Source organism: Pan paniscus, chromosome 21 (assembly GCF_029289425.2).
Source record: "Pan paniscus chromosome 21, NHGRI_mPanPan1-v2.0_pri, whole genome shotgun sequence".
In the NCBI taxonomy this organism is placed as follows: Eukaryota; Metazoa; Chordata; class Mammalia; order Primates; family Hominidae; genus Pan; species Pan paniscus.
In genome coordinates, this window is record NC_073270.2 from 40,428,478 (window position 1) to 40,448,375 (window position 19,898).

Here is a 19,898-nt window from a genome sequence, read left to right on the forward strand (position 1 = left end):
GATAGGCAATGCTACAAAGGGCTTAAGAACGTGGCACTGAGGCTGGGCACCGTGGCTCATGCCTGTAATCCTAACACTTTGGGAGGCCCAGGCAGGAGGATTGCTTGAGCCCAGGAGCTCAAGACCAACATGGGCAATATAGGGAGACCCCGTCTCTATACACAACAACAACAACAAAAATTAGCCAGGCATGGTGGTGCATGCATGTAGTCCCAGCTAATGGGGAGGCAGAGGTGGAAGGATTGCTTGAGCCCAGGAGGTTGAGGCTTCAGTGAGCTGTGATTGCACCACCGCACTCCAGCCTGGGCAACAGAGTGAGACCTCATCTTAAAAAAAAAAAAAAGGCCGGGCCCGGTGGCTCACGCCTGTAATCCCAGCACTTTGGGAGGCCAAGGTGGGCAGATCACAAGGTCAGGAGATCGAGACCATCCTGGCTAACATGGTGAAACCCCGTCTCTACTAAAAATACAAAAAAATTAGCTGGGCGTGGCGGCGTGCACCTGTAGTCCCAGCTGCTGCAGAGGCTGAGACAGGAGAATGGCATGAACCCAGGGCCAAGACCGCACCACTGCACTCCAGCCTGGGTGACAAAAAAAAAAAAAAAAGAATGTGGGCACTGGAGCCAGGCTGCAGGCTGACAGATTCGTATCTGTCACTTAGCAGTTGTTGAACCTTTGACAAATAACCTGTCTGTGCCTCAGTTTCCAAATCTGCAAGATGGAGATAAGAGTAGCTCCTTTATAGGACTGTTGTGAGGCTGTAATGAGATATTACATGAAAAGCCTGTAGTCCCAGCTACTCAAGAGGCTGAGGCCAGAGTACCACTTGAGCCCAGGAGTTCAAGTCCAGCCTGGGCAACATAGTGAGACCCTCATCTCTAATTAAAGAAAAAAAAAGAGATTTAATCTCTCTGTAATCCCCATCACTTTGGGAGTCTGAGACAGTTGGATCTCTGGAGCCTGGGAGTTTGAGACCAGCCTGGGCAACATGGTGAAACCCCATCTCTACTAAAAATACAAAAATTAGCCAGGCATGGTGGCTTATGCCCATAGTCCCATATACTCAGCAGGCTGAGGAACAAAGAATTGCTCGGGCCCAGGAGGCAGAGGTTGCAGTGAGCCGAGATTGCACTTGGGTAACACAGCAAGACTCTTTCTCAAAAAAAAAAAAAAAAAAAAAAATCGGCCGGGCACGGTGGCTCACACCTATAATCCCAGCACTTTGGGAGGCCGAGGCGGGCGGATCACGAGGTCAGGAGATTGAGACCATCCTGGCTAACACGGTGAAACCCCGTTTCTACTAAAAATGCAAAAAAAATTAGCAGGTCGTGGTGGCGGCCGGCGCCTGCAGTCCCAGCTACTCCGGAGGCTGAGGCAGAATGGCGTGAACCCGAGAGGCGGAGCTTGCAGTGAGCCGAGATCGCGCCACTGCACTCCAGCCTGGGCGACAGAGCGAGACTCCGTCTCAAAAAAAAAAAAAAAAAAAAAAAAAAAAAAAAAAATCAAAGGGCCTCCGATCTATGCCAACCACTCCTTAAGATCCCTTTGGTTCTCACCAATCTCTCATATCCCACCACTGCCTTTCAGTGGCCTTCACTCACCAAACCTGTTACTCTTCATCAAAAACTGTACCCCTAGGCCCTTTCCCTCAGGCCTCGCTTTTTTTCTTTTTTCCTCTCACCTCTCCATCCTGTCCCTGTTACCCTGTTATCTCAGTTCCATATCTCAAAAGCCTAGAAAGGCAGACAAGACAGAGCTCTCCTTAAAAAGTGATGGGCAGGCCAGCTGTGGTGGCTTACGCCTATAATCCTAGCACTTTGGGAGATCAAGGCAGGAAGATCACTTGAGACCAGGAATTGGGCAACATAGTGAGACGCGGTCTGTACACAAAATTTTAAAAATTAGCTGGGCATGGAGGTGTGTGCTGTAGTCCCAGCTACTCAGGAGGCTGAGGCAGGAAGATTGCTTGAGCCCAGGAGTTCGAGGCTGCAGTGAGCCACAATTACACCACTGCACTCTAGCCTGGGTGTCAGAGACCCCATCTCTAAAAAATAAAAAAAGTGAAGGCCAGGTGCAGTGGCTCACACCCGTAATCCCAGCACTTCAGGAGGCCAAAGTGGGAGGACTGCTTGAGCCCAGGAATTCAAGACCAGCCTGAGCAACAAAGAGAGAGAGAGAGAGAGAGAGAGAGAGAGAAAGGAAGGGAGGGAGGGGGAGAGAGAGAGAGAGAAAGAAAGAAAGAGAGAGAGAGAAAGAAAAATAAATTAGCCAGGCATGGTGGCACAGGCTTGGATAATTTTTAAAAAACTATTTGTATAGAAGGGGTCCCACTATGTTGTCCAGGCTGGTCTTGAATTCCTGGCCTCAAACAATCCTCCTACCTTGGCTTCCCAAAGTTCTGGGATTACAGGCATGAAGCCTGCGTGTATCGATTTTCTATTGCTGTGTAACAAACAAAACCTCCACAGACCTAGGGGCTCATGACAGCACCTGTTTATTAGCTCACAATTCTCTAAGTCAGAAGTCTAGGCACAGCTCATCTGGGTTCTCTGCTTGGGATCCCACAAGTCTGAAATCAAGGTGTTGGCCAGGTGTGTTCTCATACGGAGGCTTGACTAGAGAAAGATCAACTTCCAAGCTCCCTCTGGATGTTGGAAGAATTCATTTTCTTGTGACCATGTTAGCAAGGCCCTGTTTTCTCACTTTCTGTTGGCAGGGGACCACTCTCAACTCTCAGCTTGTAGAGGTCCCTCTTGGGTCCTTCTCTTGTGGCCCTCTCCACACACGGCATTTGGTCCTTCATGGGAGCACCAGCTGCTCGAAAAAATGATTCTGTTAGGTAAAAATACTATACATTTTTGAAACATGCACCAATTATTTAGCTCTGTGATTGTGGGCAATTTCTTCAAGCAGCCTGAGCCTCAATTTCCTTATTTGTAAAGCTGGGAAAACAACGATGCCCATCTTGGAGGGTTACAGGCACATAGAAAAACAATCAATAAATATAAGCTGCTGTTTACATTTGTTCTTTTTTTTTAAATTTTTAAATTTTATTTATTTATTTTTTTTGAGACAGAGTCTTGCTCTGTCATCCAGGCTGGAGTGCAGTGGCGTGATCTCGGCTCACTACAACCTCTGCCTCCCAGGTTCAAGTGATTGTCCTGCCTCAGCCTCCCAAGTAGCTGGGATTACAGGTGCACACCACCACGCCCAGCTAATTTTTGTGTTTTTAGTAGAGACGGGTTTTCACCATGTTGGCCAGGCTAGTCTCGAACTCCTGACCCCAGGGCATCCACTGCCTCCCAAAGTGCTGGGATTCCAGGTTTGAGCCACCACACCAAGCCTACGTTAGTTCTAACGAATAGACAGGGTCTAGACACAGTGAGATTAGATGAGTGAGGGACAGGGTTCCCTACATGGAGAAAACTGCAAGAGCCAAATCTTGGAAGCAGGAAAGCTGGTGGTTTATTTGTGAAGGGGGTGTGTGTGTGTGTGTGTGTACAGAGAACGCTGAAAGAGTAGGTGAACACAGTTTTGCTTATCCCTCCAGTCAGAATTTACTGGATGCTTACTGTGTACCCAGTACCATGAAAGGGTGCCCGGCCAGCAGTGTGAATTCAGCCTGGAAGTGGGAGGGAGCCAAGGAAGAGCTCTGAGTTGGAGAGGGAAGTGGTCTGAGCTTCGGGAAATTTATCTGCTCCTAGCAGAGTGGTTGACTCAGCAGGAGGGAACCCCCTTCTCTTCTGCACCCTCTCCTCCCTAGCCTCAAAGCCTGCTAAGGACCCAGTTCCCAAGCAGAGACCCAGGAGGGAGTTGCAGAATCTGGCCCTGTCTGGACAAGACAGACAGGGTGCGACTCCAGATGCCAGTTCCTTTCTTTCTGCTCCTGAATGGCCCCAAAGCTATCCCTTCTCACCACAATGGTCAAGGAGGGATACAGCAATTTCTCTTTTAAATGTTACACGTAGGGCTGGGCACGGTGGCCTCTAATCCCAGCACTTCAGGAGGCCGAGGTAGGAGGATTGCTTGAGCCCAGGAGTTGGAGACCAGCCTGGGCAACATAGGAAGACCCCTGTCTCTAAAAAAAAAATTAGAAAAATAAAGTTCTAAATGTGGGAAATCATGCTGGGCACTCAACTACAGCAGCTCACTTGGGTACTTGTCCACACTCACAAATATAGCCCTGGGACCCCAAAGTCACTGTCCCACCCTCACACCATGGGCAGATGGACTCAAACTAAGCCAGGCTTTTGGCTTTCTGCCACTTGCCTCTTCTCTCTGAAGTGAATCCTGTCCTGATCATCACCTCCTTGCTGACAGGGCCATTAAGCGCAGTTCACACAAACAAACCACGATGCCTTGAGGTTGAGACTGGGAGGTATGTTAAGGGAGCATGGAGCCAGCCATTCTGCAGATGGGGAAACTGAGGCAAAGAAAAAGGAAGTGACTTGCCCAGGCTCAGGCAGTGAGCCCAGGACAGACCAAGACTGAAATCTGACAATCAGCCCAGGGTTTATACACACACACACACACACACACACACACACCCCACAATTTGAGTTACGCTCAAATTCAGACATCGTGGGTTGAACAACAAAGTTTTTTTTTTTTTTTTTGCCAGAGTCTTGCTCTGTTGCCCAGGCTGGAGTGCAGTGGTGCCATCTCAGCTTACTGCAACCTCCACCTCTTGGGTTCAAGTGATTCGCCTGCCTTAGCCTCCCGAGTAGCTGGGATTAAAAGCACCTGCCATCACTCCTGGCTAATTTTTGTATTTTTAGTTTCACCATGTTGGCCAAGCTGGTCTTGAACTCCTGAGCTCAAGTTGTGTGCCGGCCTTAGCCTCCCAAAGTGCTGGGATTACAGGTGGAAGCCACCACACCTGGGCCACAACAAAGCTTTTTGAATAGAAGTTCTTGGAATATGGCCTCTTGTTAATGTGTAGGCCCATCTGTTGGGGGAATTTGGGGATTATGCCTGCTCTAGCTGGCTTTACCAATTAAATGTTTTCCCCTCTCTGTCTCAGTTTTTTCACCGGTAAGATAGGAAGAATTTATTATCTATGTCAGAGGGATTCCTCTCAGCCTCACTCTCTATCTCAGGGCGGGGGGCAGGGGAGGGTGGGAAAGGAAGGGAGTGGTGAGCCAGTTCTCCAGCTAAGCACACAGACTGGCCCATACCCGCAAGTACACACAAGGTCCCTTGAGCAACACACCCAGGCTGACACATCACTTTAAGGGGGCAAGGAGGGGGGCAGGCAATGGGAGTGGCAAGCCAGTGGGGAGCCCCCAGGTGAGGGCAAGCCCGAGGAATAGAAGGGTGGCCTCTTTTTTTTTATTTTTATTTTTGAGATGGAGTCTTGCTCTGTTGCACAGGCTGGAGTTCAGTGGCGCGATCTCTGCTCACTGGCAACCTCTGCCGCCCGGATTCAAGCAATTCTCCTGCCTCAGCCTCCCAAGTAGCTGGGACCACAAGTGCATGCCACCACGCCTGGCTAGTTTTTTGGTATTTTTTAGTAGAGACAGGGTTTCACTATGTTGGCCAGGCTGGTCTCGAACTCCTGACCTCAGGTGATCTGCCTGGCTCGGCCTCCCAAAGTGCTGGGATTATAGGCGTGAGCCACTGCGCCCGGCCTGAAGGGTGGCCTCTTGACCTCCAGTCCTGCAGCCCATGAAATTGGGCAGGTACTCACACCTGGGCATGGGTTAGATGGGCGTGGGTCCCTAGTAACTCTGAGTATGAGCTCATGTGCATGTGTGTATATGTTTATATATGGATGCCTTCATTGTATGCACAGATACCCATGATTATCCATGTGTGTGCATAGGAATGGCACCCTCTGTCTGATTGGAAATGAGACTCCAGAGTTACCCCAGCATGATGTTCACTGCCTTTTTTTTTTTTTTTTTTTGAGACAGTGTCTCCCTATGTTGCCTAGGCTGAAGTGCAACCACCCAGGCTCAATTGATCCTCCCACCTCAGCCTCCTGAGTAGCTGGGTCTTCAGGTGCAGGCCACCACACCTAGCTAAATTTTGTATTTTTAATAGAGACAGGATTTTGCCATGTTGGCCAGGCTGGTATCGAACTCCTGGGCTTAAGCAATCCTCCTGCCTTGGCCTCCCAAAGTGCTATGATTACTGGCCTGCACTGCCGCGCCCAGCTCTGCTGCCTCTTTTTACAGCCTGCCAGCCCAGACCAGAGTCTCAGAATACTAAGCCCACTTTCTGGGGCCAGGGTCAGTAGATAGCTTTGCTGCTGTATGATTCTAAGCAAGTATCTTGACCTGCATGTGCCTCAGTGCACCTCAGTTTCCTCACCTATAAAATGAGGGGTTTGGATGAGTTGATGTCTGAGGCCTCCTCCAGCCCAGGTAATAAATCTTTGTAGTGGACAGGAGGAATGGGTCCTAGGGGTTTCAGGAGGGGACTTCCATGGGTACCTCTGACTCTACAGAGAAATGGAAGACTGAGATCTGACTTAGCAGCCTAGAAAGACTTAGCAGCCTAGAAATGGGGTTCAGCTAATTCTGGGAACAGAGTCCGGTCACTTAAGGTACCAGAGTGTAGCCAAGAGCCCCCTTTTCTGGGCTTGGGGAACCAGAACCATGTGTTCAACAGACCATTGCCACACAGGGTAGAGAGTGCAGGTGTATACTCCTGAACCAGCCACCCTTCTTTTTTTTTTTTTTTTTTTGAGATGGAGTCTCACTCTGTCGCCCAGGCTGGAGTGCAGTGGCACGATCTCTGCTCACTGCAAGCTCCGCCTCCCGGGTTCACGCCATTCTCCTGCCTCAGCCTCCTGAGTAGCTGGGACTACAGGCGCCCGCCACCACGCCTGGCTAATTTTTTGTATTTTTAGTAGAGGCGGGGTTTCACCGTGTTAGCCAGAATGGTTTCAATCTCCTGACCTCGTGATCCGCCCGCCTCAGCCTCCCAAAGTGCTGGGGTTACAGGCGTGAGCCACCGCGCCCAGCCCCCAGCCACCCTTCTTAAGCTTCAAGCTATAACTACTGAGCCTGTGATGAAAGTCTACTCTATGCCAGACCCCCACAAGCTGGGTGCGGGCAGTATAGGGACAAAGACTCTGCCCTTGGGATGCCAACCATTCACTTGAGAAGACACATACACATACAATGAGTCATCATCACTTACTGTTTATGGAACAAATAAATGTCCATCAAGGTAGCCATCAACTCGTGGGTAGGGACAAGGAAGGCTACCTAGAGGAAGAAAGGGTGAGTAGAATCTCTCCCTCTCTCTCTCTCTCTTTTTTAAGAGACAGGGTCTGGCTCTGTCATCCAAGCTGGAATGCAGTGGCTTGATCATAGCTCATTGTAACCTAAACCCAAGTGATCTTCTTATTTCAGCCTCCCTAAGCAGCTGGGACTACAGGTGCATGGCATCTGGCTAATTTTCTCATTTTTTGCAGATAAGTGGTCTCGCTATATTGGCCAGGCTGGTCTCAAACTCCTGGCCCCAAGCAATCCTCCTGCCTTGGCCTCCCAAAGTGCTGGGATTATGGGTGTGAGCCACCACACCTGGCCAAGTAGAATCTTGAAGACAGGAAAGATCTGGATTTCAGAAAGTTCTGAAGAAGGCATTCCAGGCAGGGGAAACAGCTTGAGCAAAAGGGTGGAGGTGGGAGAGTGCTGTAGAGTCAACAAGGAGTTTAACTTTAGCACAAGATGCGTGTAGGAGAAGGGGAGGTGAAGCTGGAGAGAACTGGGGCCGGAGCATGGGGGGCATGAGTTCTGTGTTAGGAGTGTGGGGCTTTAGGAGCCACATCAGGTTTTAGAACAAACAAGTGGCTTGACAGGAGAGACGTGTTAGGGATTATTTAATTAAAGTCAGCAAGTAGGTCTGAAAGGGTATGAGGTTAGCAGGAAGTGGCTGTGATGGGCAGAGGCTCAGAGTTGCATGGAATGAGGACACTTTGGGTATAACACTCCAAGGGCCACAATGCCACTCCCCTCTCCACCCCTCAACCTTGGGTTATTTTTTTCTGGCTTCTTCCCCTGTCGCTAGGGTTAAGGAGTCCCTTGGGGGTTTCAGATGAGGCTGGGATAGAGTTTTATCACTAGAGTGCCGGGTGCGGTGGCTCACGCCTGTAATCCCAGCACTTTGGGAGGCCGAGGCAGGCAGATCACAAGGTCAGGAGACCGAGACCATCCTGGCTAACACTAAACATACAAAAATACAAAAAATACAAAAAATTAGCCAGGCGTGGTGGCAGGCGCCTGTAGTCCCAGCTACTCGGGAGGCTGAGGCAGGAGAATGGCGTGAACCCGGGAGGCGGAGCTTGCAGTGAGCCGAGATCGCGCCACTGCACTGCAGCCTGGGCAACAGAGCAAGACTCTGTCTCAAAAAAAAAAAAAAAAAGTTTTATCACTAGAGCATTAACCTCTGGCCTAGGTCACCTCCGGCCTCCTTTTGGGCTAGGTGGGCAGTTCTCGGACCCTCTCCCACCAGCCCTGCTCTGCTGACCTAGAACCTCTGGCCCTGGAGATTCTGATATGTGTATTTGTGGTCTCTTCTCGGGCATCTCCCAGGCCACTGGGAGAGCTGGGGCCTAGAGCGTGGGGTGGGTGGGATCCTGAGGGCAGAGAGTGTGGAAGAATCTTACAATGGCAGCTCTAGAGGGAAGCCTGGATATGTTTGTTTGACAAACTGCGACCCAGAGAGGTAACATGACTTGAGGTCACACAGCAAGTCTAGGGCACAGTCAGGACTGAAAGCCAGGACTCTGGGGAGGCTGAAGCGCCCTGAGGTTTAGACCATCTGCTTCATGTAGAGAATGGAGAGGGTCAGGGCTGGGAGCTGTGGGTTCAAATCCTGGCTCTGCCATTGACTGTACTTTTGTGACCTAAGAAAGTCACTTGAGCTCTCTGAGTCTGTTTCCTCAACTGTAAAACGGGACAATATCTACCTTTTGGGTTGTTGTGAAGATAAAAAAACACACCCATAGCACAGGTCGTGGCACACAGTAAGTGTGCCAATACATGTCAGCTAGTGGTATGGTGGTGCAATAGTAGGTGCCTAATAAATGTTGAATGCGTTGTTGAACATGAGTTCACACGCTAACAGTGAGATTGTGAGACTCAGCTTTCCCACGTGTAAATCAGGACTCATAATCAGTCCCTGTCCTGCCACTTCTTTACAGCCCCGGTAGCAACATAGATTAAATAAGGTATGTAAACGTTCAAGTGCCGAGCCGTCTCAGGTCAATGTTTACTCAGCCCAGGGCAATTCCTCTCCAAGTCCTACTCTGCGAAATTTCACGTCAGCTTCACTAACTTCTCTACATTCCCAGGTGCTCCCCGGGAACCGGGGGTTGGGGATGTCCCTCTTTTCTCAAGCCCGCCGAGCTGAGGAAAAACGGGGTGGGAAAGCAGAAAGTGTGTAAGGCTGAGGAGGTGAGCCAGAGGAGGGAGGGAGAGCAGGAATAAGGGCAGTGGGGAGAATGGAGGTGCACGGACGTGGTGTGGGTCAAGAACAGGGTCTGCATCGGGGGACTTGGATATAGGATGCAGTGAAAGGATTTGGGGAGCAGTGGGAGAGGTGAGGGCGCTGCGATCCGGGAAGAATCAGGAAAATAAGGAGCCGGTAGGAGGGAGTGGAGATCCTCCTCGCGGAGAGCTCGCCGCGGCGCAGGGCTCCCAGCTCCCCGCAGCTGCCTCCCCGAACACTCACCCTCCCGGTTCCGAGAACGTTTCCCGGCCCGAGCGCCCGGCCCGCAAACCGGGAGGGGAGGGGAGGGGAGGGGCAGGGGGGCATCCGCAGCCCGGGATTGGCCGCCGCCCCGCCAGCCGGTGACGCGAGGCGGGCGGGCCCCTTTGTGACGTCACAATCAGCTGTTTGAACGTTCCAATTTGTGCCGTGAGCCCCGCCGCAGCGGCCGCACAGACTCAAAGCCCCGCGGGCGAGCTCAGCAGCCCGGAGCGACCGCGGCCCCGCCGCCTCCCCCGCGAGTCCCGGCGATGCGGCCCGGCCTGTGAGCGGCCGGCGACCCTGGGACGCCCCGCCGCACAACTACCTCAACGCCGCGCCGCCCCCCTCCCGCCCCCAGGTGAGTCCCGACCCGGGTGGGCCTGGGGGCTCCCCTGCCACGGACACGCCCTGCGCCCCCCGCGCCCGGGCCTTTGTCTGTCTCCGCCGGCGGCCGCCGGGGCCGCGTTCCCGGCTCCCGATTGGTTGCCGCACGCCCGGTAGACCATGACGTCGTTCTATTTGCATATGACATTGAGACGTCACCAAGGCCGGCACCGCCCCCACAGGCTCGGGTCGCTTGTCCTCCCGTGACCCGGTAGCCGCTGTGTCGGGGCTGGGCCCTGGGTGAGACGCTGCAATCCAAAGGGGGCTGCAGGGGGATCGGCGATTTCCTAGGCTTATCCAGGGGCTGGGGTCAGGCCTCTGATCCCCTACTTTCTCTTTGCAACCTGAGAAGGAGTCAGACGGCGCTGCTGGGCCTAGGTTGAGGGGGTCGTCAGGAGTTCAGGGCTGCATGGGACTCCAGGTGGTTGGGACAGCACCAGATGGTGGTGGGATCCCCTCCCTCCGGCTCCAGACTCCGCCCCCAGGGACTAACAGAATAACATCCTCCTAATCCCTGATTTGTGTGCAGCGCCTTAGCTGATGTCACTCCCAGACCCAAAATGAAGGGTCTTAGACCCCAGCGCATGGAAGGGGCAACAGGCCCAGAGAGGAGGATTAGCTCTCTCGAGGTCACATAACCAATTAGAGTCATGCTCACTGAGTGACAGATGGATTATTAGCCAGGGGCAAAGACATAATAGGGGCTCAGTACAAGTGGTAAGATACACATCCTCCTTCCACTGGGGACCCGATCTTGGGCTCAGCCTTATCACGGTTTGATAGGCTCCTAGGTGTCCTTACTCCTGGACCTTTTTCCAGGGAATCTCTGGAGATTGGTTCACCTTTTGTGGTCCTGACCCCTTCTGTCCTCACTGTACCTTGAAGTCCTAGAGTCCAATAAAATCGCTGCCTCCCAGCTGTTTGGATCACAGAGAGGTGAGTCATTGGCTGCCTCGGGGTGTCTCCAGGGCTGATGTTGGGGTGGAGGGTGGGGTGAGGGTTCCCTCTATTGGCCCTTTACCTTCTCAACTTCCTAGGTCGTCAGCTAGGAAGGGCCTGACCTGGCCTAGTGCAGACAATTGCAGGTGTTTTGCTGCTCCCTCGTCACCTCTGCCCACAGAGAGTATAGGAGAAGGGATAGGATAAGGAGAGTTTCCGACTTAACAAGTGGATGGGCCTAGAGGCTGAACCAGGAACTCCATTCCTGCTGGGAGTTTGCTCAAGGATGGGCTGGGGGTAGGGGTGGCTTAGGGCACAAATGCTATTCTGGGCAGAGCTGCTGTAGTTATTAAAGGGAATGGTTCTCCCTGGAGCAGAACCGGGAATGTGAGAACCAGGAAGCTGGCAGGGCTGGGAAAGGAAATCTGGGAGGCTCCCCAAGTGGTCAGGAGAGGGGGCAGGCACTGGCTGGCTGGTGCTGCTTTCACTCCTGGCTGTCACCGACTTGCTGTGTGACCTCAGGCAGGGAGCTTTTCCCCTGAGCCTCCGTCCCCTAAACCTATCTGAAATTTGGGGAGGCACAGTGCAGGCTCTGGTACACAGTGGGTCTTCAGTAAATGCATGCTAAATCTTGGTGCCAGTAACCCCAGACCCTTTTGTAGCTAGGCGAGGGGTGGTGTGGCTAGGTCAAGGTCTTTTCCACCTCCCTGTACCCCTGCATCATTGTATTCTTGGGGATTGTTTGCTGAGTCTTTCCTGACTGTGTACACTCTGGACTGGATGCACAGTAACGTGGGACTAGGTCTGCCCTGCCACTATCTAGCCATGTATTTTTGGATAGATTTATGTGTTCTTTCTGATCATCAGATTTTAAAATGGGCTGGGTGAATATGATGGTCCCTGAAACAGCTCTTAACTTCTCTTTCATATTCCATGAAGTAGTAGGTTCTTGGAAGGAGGATGTGCCTCATCAAGGCCTCGATATTCCCTTCCTTCAAGAGGGGCCAAACTTTCTGGGCTTTTGGTAATGGAGTCACTAGCTCCCTGTGGCTACAGATGGGTTGGGATACGTGAATTGTGCTGGGTGGACACTAGTTGGGGGTGGCCCCACCTTCTTAATCCCTGTAGATCTCCCACCCCCATCCCACCAGGGAAGCCAGCATCTTAAGCCTACTGTGAGTCTGCAGATGTGGAAATATTCTCAGGGTATGGAAGTGAGGTGATTCTGCAGCAAGTGTGAAAACATTTCTAGGGAATGGGGGAGGTAGCAATAAGCATGGCAATACTGCAGGTGGATTAGCAGAAAGAGGAGAAATGCCTTCAGGGAAGTCTGGACATGCCCCCAGGAAGTTCTACAGGAAGTGTGGAAACACCCTTAGAGAATGATGACAAGTGTCTCAGCAGCAAAACCGTTGAGCATCTTTAGGGAACAGGTGTGGAGAGTCAGTCAGGCTTCAGGTACTGGGGGAGTATGGCCAGCAGCCCCCAGCCAAGCTCTAGTCCTGAGGTAGGCTGGCATGGGGAGGGGGTAGATCTAGAGCTACCACCTTGGTGTTTCCATTTCTGCAGTAGGGGGCCTCCCTCTTCATCTTCACCCAGGGAAGGATTGGTTAAGGGCTTACCTCGGTCTGGGTCCAACCCTCAGTGCTCATCCTTAAGGGCCCCTGGAAACTGACAGCTCCCTCCCTCCATCATCACCTCCCACTGACCTGCTGTCTCCCTGAGCCCAAGCAACCTGATCTTCCTCCTACCCCTGGATGCTGCCCTTGAACAGGAGCCTGGGAAAAGGGGGTCAGAGGGGGGAGGGCCTGCCGGCATGCCATCTTTACACCTCATATGACAGACACAACCGAGGTGTGCCAAATCACATGGTAAGATGGTAGCAGTTCTATGGGATTTCTGCTGGCCAGTGCTTTTCAAACCACACAGGCTCCAGGAGTGGTTCTTAATCTCTGGGGTCAAAGATTGCTGTTTAGGAAATCATGATGAAAACCAAGGTCCTTTTTCCCAGAAAAATACACATGGACCATGACCCCTGGCCACCAAATTGAAAATATCAAATTCAGACAGACACCCAGAAAAGGCAATAGAATATAGTGATTCTGGGTGCTGCCTCTGGAATCTGATTGTGTGGATTCAATCCCACCTTTGTCTCCTACTAGCTCTGAGACTTTGGGACAGTTAACTTCTCTGAGCCTCAATTTCTTAACTGTAAAGTAAGGACAGTAATTATCCACTTCCTGTAGTTGTTGTGAGGATTACATGAGGTAATATAGGTAAAGCTGCTTAGCATAGTGCCTGGAACATAAATGTTAGCTATATCATTATTATTATTTTGAGACCGAGTTTCGCTCTGTCACCCAGGCTGGAGTGCAGTGGCACCTCGCAGGTTCCAGTGATTCTCCTGCCTCAGCCTGGGATTACAGGCACCTGCCACCACGCCCAGCTAATTTTTGTATTATTAGTAGAGATGGGGTTCACCACGTTGGCCAGGCTGGTCTTGAACTCCTGGCCTCAAGTGATTCACCCACTTCTGCCTCCCAAAGTGCTGGGATTACAGGCGTGAGCCACTGTGCCCGGCCTAGCTATATTATAATGATAACAAGCAGACAATATGGGCAATTTCCTCCCTGCCTGGAGAACTCCTATTTACTCCTCAGAGTCCAGCTTGGATGTCCAATTCTCTGGAGACCTTCCCTGGCAGAGCTGTGTCATGTGTCACTCTATGTTCCTAAAGCACCCTGTAATAATAACTAATTTATTAGTTTGTTGAGTGCTTACCATATGCCCAGACAGTTCTAAGCACTTTATAAGTGTTTAGCTCATTTAGTTCTTCCTCCCCCATCTTTTTTTCTCATTCAATAACTTTGGTATAGCTCATTTAATTCTTATTAGAGCCTGGAGGAGGATACTATTATTAGCTTATTTAATTCTTATAAGAGCCCGGAGGAAGGTACTATTATCATTGTCTTTTGACAGATGAGAAAACTAAGGCACAGATAAGTTAAATAACTTTCTAAAATCATACAGAAGATAAAAAAAAACCCTGGATTTGAATGCAGAAAGCACATCTCCCCAAAGCGTCCGCACACATCCCCGTTGTGTGTACCCTTCTCCCTGCTCTGGGGGTGATATCTTCTGGCCTCTGCCCCAGGCCAGGAGTGGGGTGAACCTCAATCAGTGGTGACTTTCACGTCCTTCTGATTCCCAGGTTTTTGCACTGCCATAGGGCGCCCCCGTGAGGCGCTTCGCCCCCCACCATGTTCCAGCGCCTCACCAGCCTCTTCTTCAGCACCCCCTCGCCCCCCGAAGACCCCGACTGCCCCCGCGCCTTCGTGTCGGAGGAGGATGAAGTGGATGGCTGGCTCATCATTGACCTGCCGGGTGAGGCCTGGGTCTGTCTCCTGGGCCTGTGAAGTCATTCTAAGGGCAGATGGCCTAGCAGCGGAGGGGAAGGGCGCTGCTGGGGGACGGGGGAGTCCCCCAAGCCTACTGGAGGTGGGGTCACGGGGCCCCTTCCCATGAAAGCCGGGCTCTCTCCTGGCGGCCCAGGAGAGGCCGCACGTCAGGTCCCCTAGGGCAGCAGGGCGAGACTCCTGGCCCGTGGGTGCCCCGGGGCGCTGCGGACGGGCTGCGGGTCTGACTAACGATGCCCTTTCTCTCCCCGCCCTCTTGTCCGGTGTGTGTGTGTGTGTGTGTGTCCCGCCTCGCTGCTCCCCTCCTCTGCACGGCTCCCATCCCGCGCCCCGTAGACAGCTTCGCGGCTCCACCAAGCCCCGGGGCCGCCTCTGCCCCCGCGGGCCGCCCTCCGCCCGCGCCCTCCTTGATGGACGAGAGCTGGTTTGTTACCCCTCCCGCCTGTTTTACGGCAGAGGGGCCTGGACTCGGTCCCGCCCGCCTCCAGAGCAGTCCCCTGGAGGACCTCCTCATCGAGCACCCCAGCATGTCCGTTTACGTCACCGGCAGCACCATAGTGCTAGAGCCCGGGCCCCCTTCCCCGCTCCCGGACGCGGCCCTGCCTGACGGCGACCTCAGCGAAGGGTGAGCGGGCCGGGGGCGGAGCCTGGAGGCCCAGGGAGACGGATCTTGGAGGCCAGGGTCCAGGCTAGGAGGCTGGGGTAGTGGGGCCAGGAGCCCGCCCCGCGCTCGAGGGGGTAGCGGCCTTGGGAGGGTTGCCTTTGAGACGAAGTGGGGGGCCGGTGGGCCTCCGGGCGAGGCTAGAAGCGGGCCTGAGGACGGAGGGGCGGGGCTTGAGAGGGAGGGGCGCGGCCAAGAGGCTGGGGCCGGGGTTGGAGGCTTGAGGAGCGTGGCTGGAGCGCCTAGGGAGTGGGACTTAAACAGAAAGGCAAGGGTGGAATAGGGGGTGGGGGTCCAGTCTTCCCCGAGGTCCAGTTTACCTGTTAAGGGCTAGAACCGAGGAGACACCTCCGGGTTGGTACCCACAAGAAGGGCGTCGGGCACCCCAATCTGAACAGACACAGAACTGAGCCGAAGCAAGGGTGGGAGATGGCAGCGCCCTCTAGCCCCCCCGCCCAGCTTACCCGGCTTGACCGAGCCTGGCTCTGTCCTCACAGGGAATTGACGCCCGCCCGCCGCGAGCCGCGGGCCGCGCGCCACGCCGCTCCTCTCCCAGCGCGGGCGGCGCTGCTGGAGAAGGCGGGCCAGGTGCGGCGGCTGCAGCGGGCCCGGCAGCGGGCAGAGCGCCACGCGCTGAGCGCCAAGGCGGTGCAGCGGCAGAACCGAGCCCGCGAGAGCCGTCCGCGCCGGTCCAAGAACCAGAGCAGCTTCATCTACCAGCCGTGCCAGCGCCAGTTCAACTACTGAGCGTCCACCGGCCGCGCCACGAACCCCTTGCCGATCCCGATCCCTGTCGGGCTCCTCCGACTCCTCGGGCTGGACACCGAAACCTCCCTTCTTAAAGCGTGTGAGGTTGGGTGATAGCCGTTCCTTCCCCGACACCCTCAATTTCCCCATCTCTGATCCTCTAATCTGCCTCTGAACCCATTCACCCTTCACCCTCACTCCTGGTCCCCATACCAAGCATCTAATCATCCATGCCCCCTACTCCTGGCCCCTCCATCCTTTCTTCTCTGGTCCCCATCCCTGTCTCTCCCTTTCACCCTTGCCCTCCAGTCCTCTACCTCTGGCCTGCCCCTATTTCTGAAAGCTTCTTCCAGTCCCTGATCTGGCTCATTCCCCACCTTCAACTCCCACCTTACATGACTCACACTATCCCATGGTTGGCATTACACTCACTCCTGTTCCCTTATTCTTCATTCCCAGTAATTCCCTACCAAATGGTGGGGACCCTGAGCCCAGCTCTGACCAGGTAGAGCCTGTGCAGCCTGGGCTGCTGTCATTGACCTCCAGTAAGGGCTCAGGGTTTTGCTTTTAGTCTCCCCTTCCTTCTGCCTTGGGGGCGGTACTCTGTGGAGCTGCTTAGGCCTGGAAAGGTACAGTATGTAGAAGAGGACTGTGAGACGTGAGTTAGAGGGAGAAGATGGAGGGAATCTAGGGAACAAGGCAGCCTATTGGAGATGCGGACAGGACAGACACGTTGAGAAGCTGCAGGAAGCAGGGCACCAAGGGAGTGTGCACTGTGCTTGCTCAGAGAGGCCAAACCCTGCTCCCAGGCTGAAGCCTGGAGTCTGTCCCCACTTCCCTTTTCTATAATCCACCCTTCTGCAGGCTCTGAAATCTGAAGGGCTTAGTTAGTACCTTGCCACTCTACCCCCGACACGTCACCCGAGTAGAAGCTGGGCAAGGCCCTACCATCCTGGCCGTCTGTTCACAAGCCCAAGGTGCTAGAACTAGCTTAGGAGACATGCAGGCCACAGGGCTTCTAGGCAGGGAAAGGGCACACACCCTAGGTCAGCGTGCAGAGCAGTGATGCTGGAGGACACACCATGGGGTGAAGCCATCCCAAGGCTGACAGCTCAGTCTTCACCTTGCCTCTGGCCTTGTATTTCACACCCTGCTCAGTATGGCTAGCCAGCAGTCCTGAGTAGGAGTCCAGGACTCCCACTGTCTCAATCTGCAAATTGTTCCTATCCAGGTTCAGGGCCTTCAGGGGGCCTCTTTTCATTTTCTCCCACAGGCCTCTCTTTCTTTCTAGGTTGCTGGGGAGAAATGGGTACACCCTATGATCCCCCGCCCCTTCTCCTCCAGTAAATACCTGGAAGAGGGAACCTGAATCCCTGGGGGAGACAGAAGGGGCAGGGGCCACCAGCCTCCCCTTCTTGTGGTAAGACTGAATTTTGGGCTCAGACACCAGCAACAGCCTCTTGGGATGCCCCGAGTTGCTTCCCATTTCCTCTTTCTAGCCGTCCTTTTCTAGTGTGTGCTCACTCTTCCTAGGAACTTTTAAGACTTCTTGGTACATATGAACATAGGTCCTCCCCTCACCCCAACTCTAGGTTTCCAGGCCTCACAGCCAAGCTGAAGCTTGGAGAAAACTCTGCATTCCCATGAGGGCAAAGGCAGCTGCCCTCCCTGACCCTATAGCCCCAGGCCTCATGGGGGGTATGTGGGGAAGGGATGGGGTATCCCCATGGATGCTGGGATGAGGACAGAGGAAGACCTGATGGGGTCTCCTATTCCAGGGAATAAGCCAAATTAACACTAAAAACAGATCAAAGCTCCCACGCCAGTCCACTAGGGCCCCAGTAGTTGACAGCCTTGCTCCTCTCCCAAGTTCTCCTTCAGAACCTAGTTGCTTTTATTCTTCCAGCTACCACTTGGGCACTTCACAGCCAGCCTAGGGTCTTCGGCACCTCCAAGAGCTGAATCTCCCTCCAACCCTTCTTGCCTACTCCTCACTGCCAGCTGGGACCTAGGCTCAGTCCTGTGTGATGCCCATGATCCTTCTGGTGGGGGAAGAGTTTAAGTTATAGGGCATTTGGCTCAAATTTTAAAAGGCCTTTTGTTTACCTATATTTCTGGAGGCTCCTGTATTCTAGAACCCAATCTCTCACCTGCTTGGTTGCAAGGCTCATATTTTTTTGTACCTTTCCTATAGATTCTGTAGCATTTGAGTGTGGCAATATTTTAATTGTGTATAGATTTCTAAGAACCAACACTACTCAGTCTCCTGCTAGTCTGACTCCTGAAGCATCAGCCCTTGTCATACTGTATTGACTGTGTACGTGCCTTTCACCTTGAGCATGCTTCAGGATTTTTTTTTAAACCACAGAACTTGAATACATGAGGGAACCAGAGTTCAAAGTCCTATGCAACCTTAGGAGGGGGTCAGAGAGTCTGTTTTGATTGATGTTTTCTGAGGCCCTAGAGGAGTTTGTATCAATTTGTGAGTATTAATGTCAGTACTACCAGCACTTTGCCAAAACTGTCAGAGGGACCCGTTTCTAGAGTGAGTCCCAGTTACATCAAACAGTGACTTCCAGTTATTCCCCAGTAAGTCTGAGTGGTTCCTTCAAGCTGGGTGTCTTTCCAGCCTTTGCCAGTCTAGCCCCAGCAGGGCACCGTGTATGAATGCAGTTTGGTGCTGTTTTAGAGTATGCCTGCTCCCCAGCCCCCTGCCTGGAACCCTCTGAGCAACTTGCTCTGACCTATAATGTCTTAGGTGCAACACGGACCCCACCAGAGCTCTTGGATACCCCCCTAGATCCATGTGGCTTTATGTGAGGGGACTGAATGCAGACACACCATAGCCTCCTTCTACTACTTTCCCTCTCGCCCTGCCACCTAGTTCCACATGGAACTAACAAGTTGAGTGCATCCCTGTTGGGTGTTTTGTGTTGAGACTGGCTGAAATGAGGAGACTTTGACCATGTGACGTGTCAACAGACTCAAGGAAACAACCACCTCAACTGGGTCATGTGGCATGCCTGTGTATGTGTGTAACAGAATTCTGATTGTTAGACTGTAATGCTATTCCTCTATGGGAGAAAAAAATTAATATAAAGAAAAACAAATAAAAATATATTTAAAGCACATGATCCTTTCTGCCTGAGTTGAGCTCAAGTATGAGAAGCATCTTGTAATCTTAAGCACAGTAGTGGCATAGGATATTATGATAAAGCTGGCTTTGGTTCTGGTGTGTGTGTCATATGGGAGAGGAAGAGGGGAGATAAGCTTACTGGGAACAGAGCCAGACAATGGGGTCTGACTCATAAATGACTACTTTTAGAGGATCCTTACAATGCAAGACACATACATGAAGACAGCTGAAATAGAGATGAGAATAACAGCATGACAGAATGACCAAAGTCATCCTTTTGGTCTCAGGTACTGGGTTAGAGCAAGGGCAAGTAGCCACTGGAGGGGAAAGGATGAAGTCTAATCCTGGGGGAGATGCAGCAGAAGGCTGAAGCCCAGGCTGAGACAAGGCCAGGGCCCCAAGCATCAGAGTCTCCTAAAGTTGCAGGTAGGGTGGGGCAGAAGCAGCTGGCTTTGGAGACTACACACATTTTGAAGAAGGACAGCCAGAGTGAAATGTAGTGGACATCTCTGAAATATATAACACAAAATGACCCCTTTAATTTGGGAGCTGCTCTGTCTAACCACAGAACTAAAGGTGGAAACCTGACCTAAACTGGACTAGATTTTTTTTTTTTGAGACGGAGTTTCACTCATTGCCCAGGCTGGAGTGCAACAGCGCAATCTCGGCTCACCGCAACCTCCGCCTACTGGGTTCTAGCGATTCTCCTGCCTCAGCCTCCCCAGTAGCTGGGATTACACGCGCCACCATGCCCAGCTAATTTTGTATTTTTAGTAGAGACAGGGTTTCTCCATGTTGGTCAGGCTGGTCTCGGACTCCCAACCTCAGGTGATCCGCCCGCCTAGGCCTTCCAAAGTGCTGGGATTACAGGTGTAAGCCACCATGCCTGGCCCTGGACTAGATTCTTGATG

At 52.7% G+C, this 19,898-nt stretch overlaps 1 protein-coding gene across 4 annotated transcripts; it reads left to right on the forward strand.

The window, feature by feature from the left end:
• Positions 1-9,836: 9,836 nt before the first annotated feature.
• TP53INP2 (tumor protein p53 inducible nuclear protein 2) lies at positions 9,837-18,982 on the forward strand. Of its 4 annotated transcripts, none has more exons than XM_003831828.5 (5): positions 9,837-10,062; positions 10,908-11,024; positions 14,239-14,411; positions 14,780-15,068; positions 15,602-18,982. In XM_003831828.5, exons 3-5 carry the CDS (start codon positions 14,288-14,290, stop codon positions 15,849-15,851), a joined length of 663 nt encoding a protein of 220 aa, XP_003831876.1. In that variant the 5' UTR covers positions 9,837-10,062; positions 10,908-11,024; positions 14,239-14,287; the 3' UTR covers positions 15,852-18,982. The 4 variants fall into 4 exon arrangements, with proteins under 4 accessions (XP_003831876.1, XP_008955455.1, XP_008955453.1 ...); XM_008957207.5 differs by having other exon boundaries at positions 9,842-10,062; positions 14,257-14,411; XM_008957205.4 differs by lacking the exon at positions 9,837-10,062 and adding an exon at positions 10,263-10,328.
• Positions 18,983-19,898: the final 916 nt, after the last annotated feature.

Bases quoted from the DNA above. Each gene is read 5' to 3' on its own strand.
- TP53INP2 (XM_003831828.5), top strand. From the start codon at position 14,288: ATGTTCCAGCGCCTCACCAGCCTCTTCTTCAGCACCCCCTCGCCCCCC. The intron at 14,412-14,779 runs GTGAGGCCTGGG...CGCGCCCCGTAG, and splicing joins GCTCATCATTGACCTGCCGG to ACAGCTTCGCGGCTCCACCA. The intron at 15,069-15,601 runs GTGAGCGGGCCG...CTGTCCTCACAG, and splicing joins GACGGCGACCTCAGCGAAGG to GGAATTGACGCCCGCCCGCC.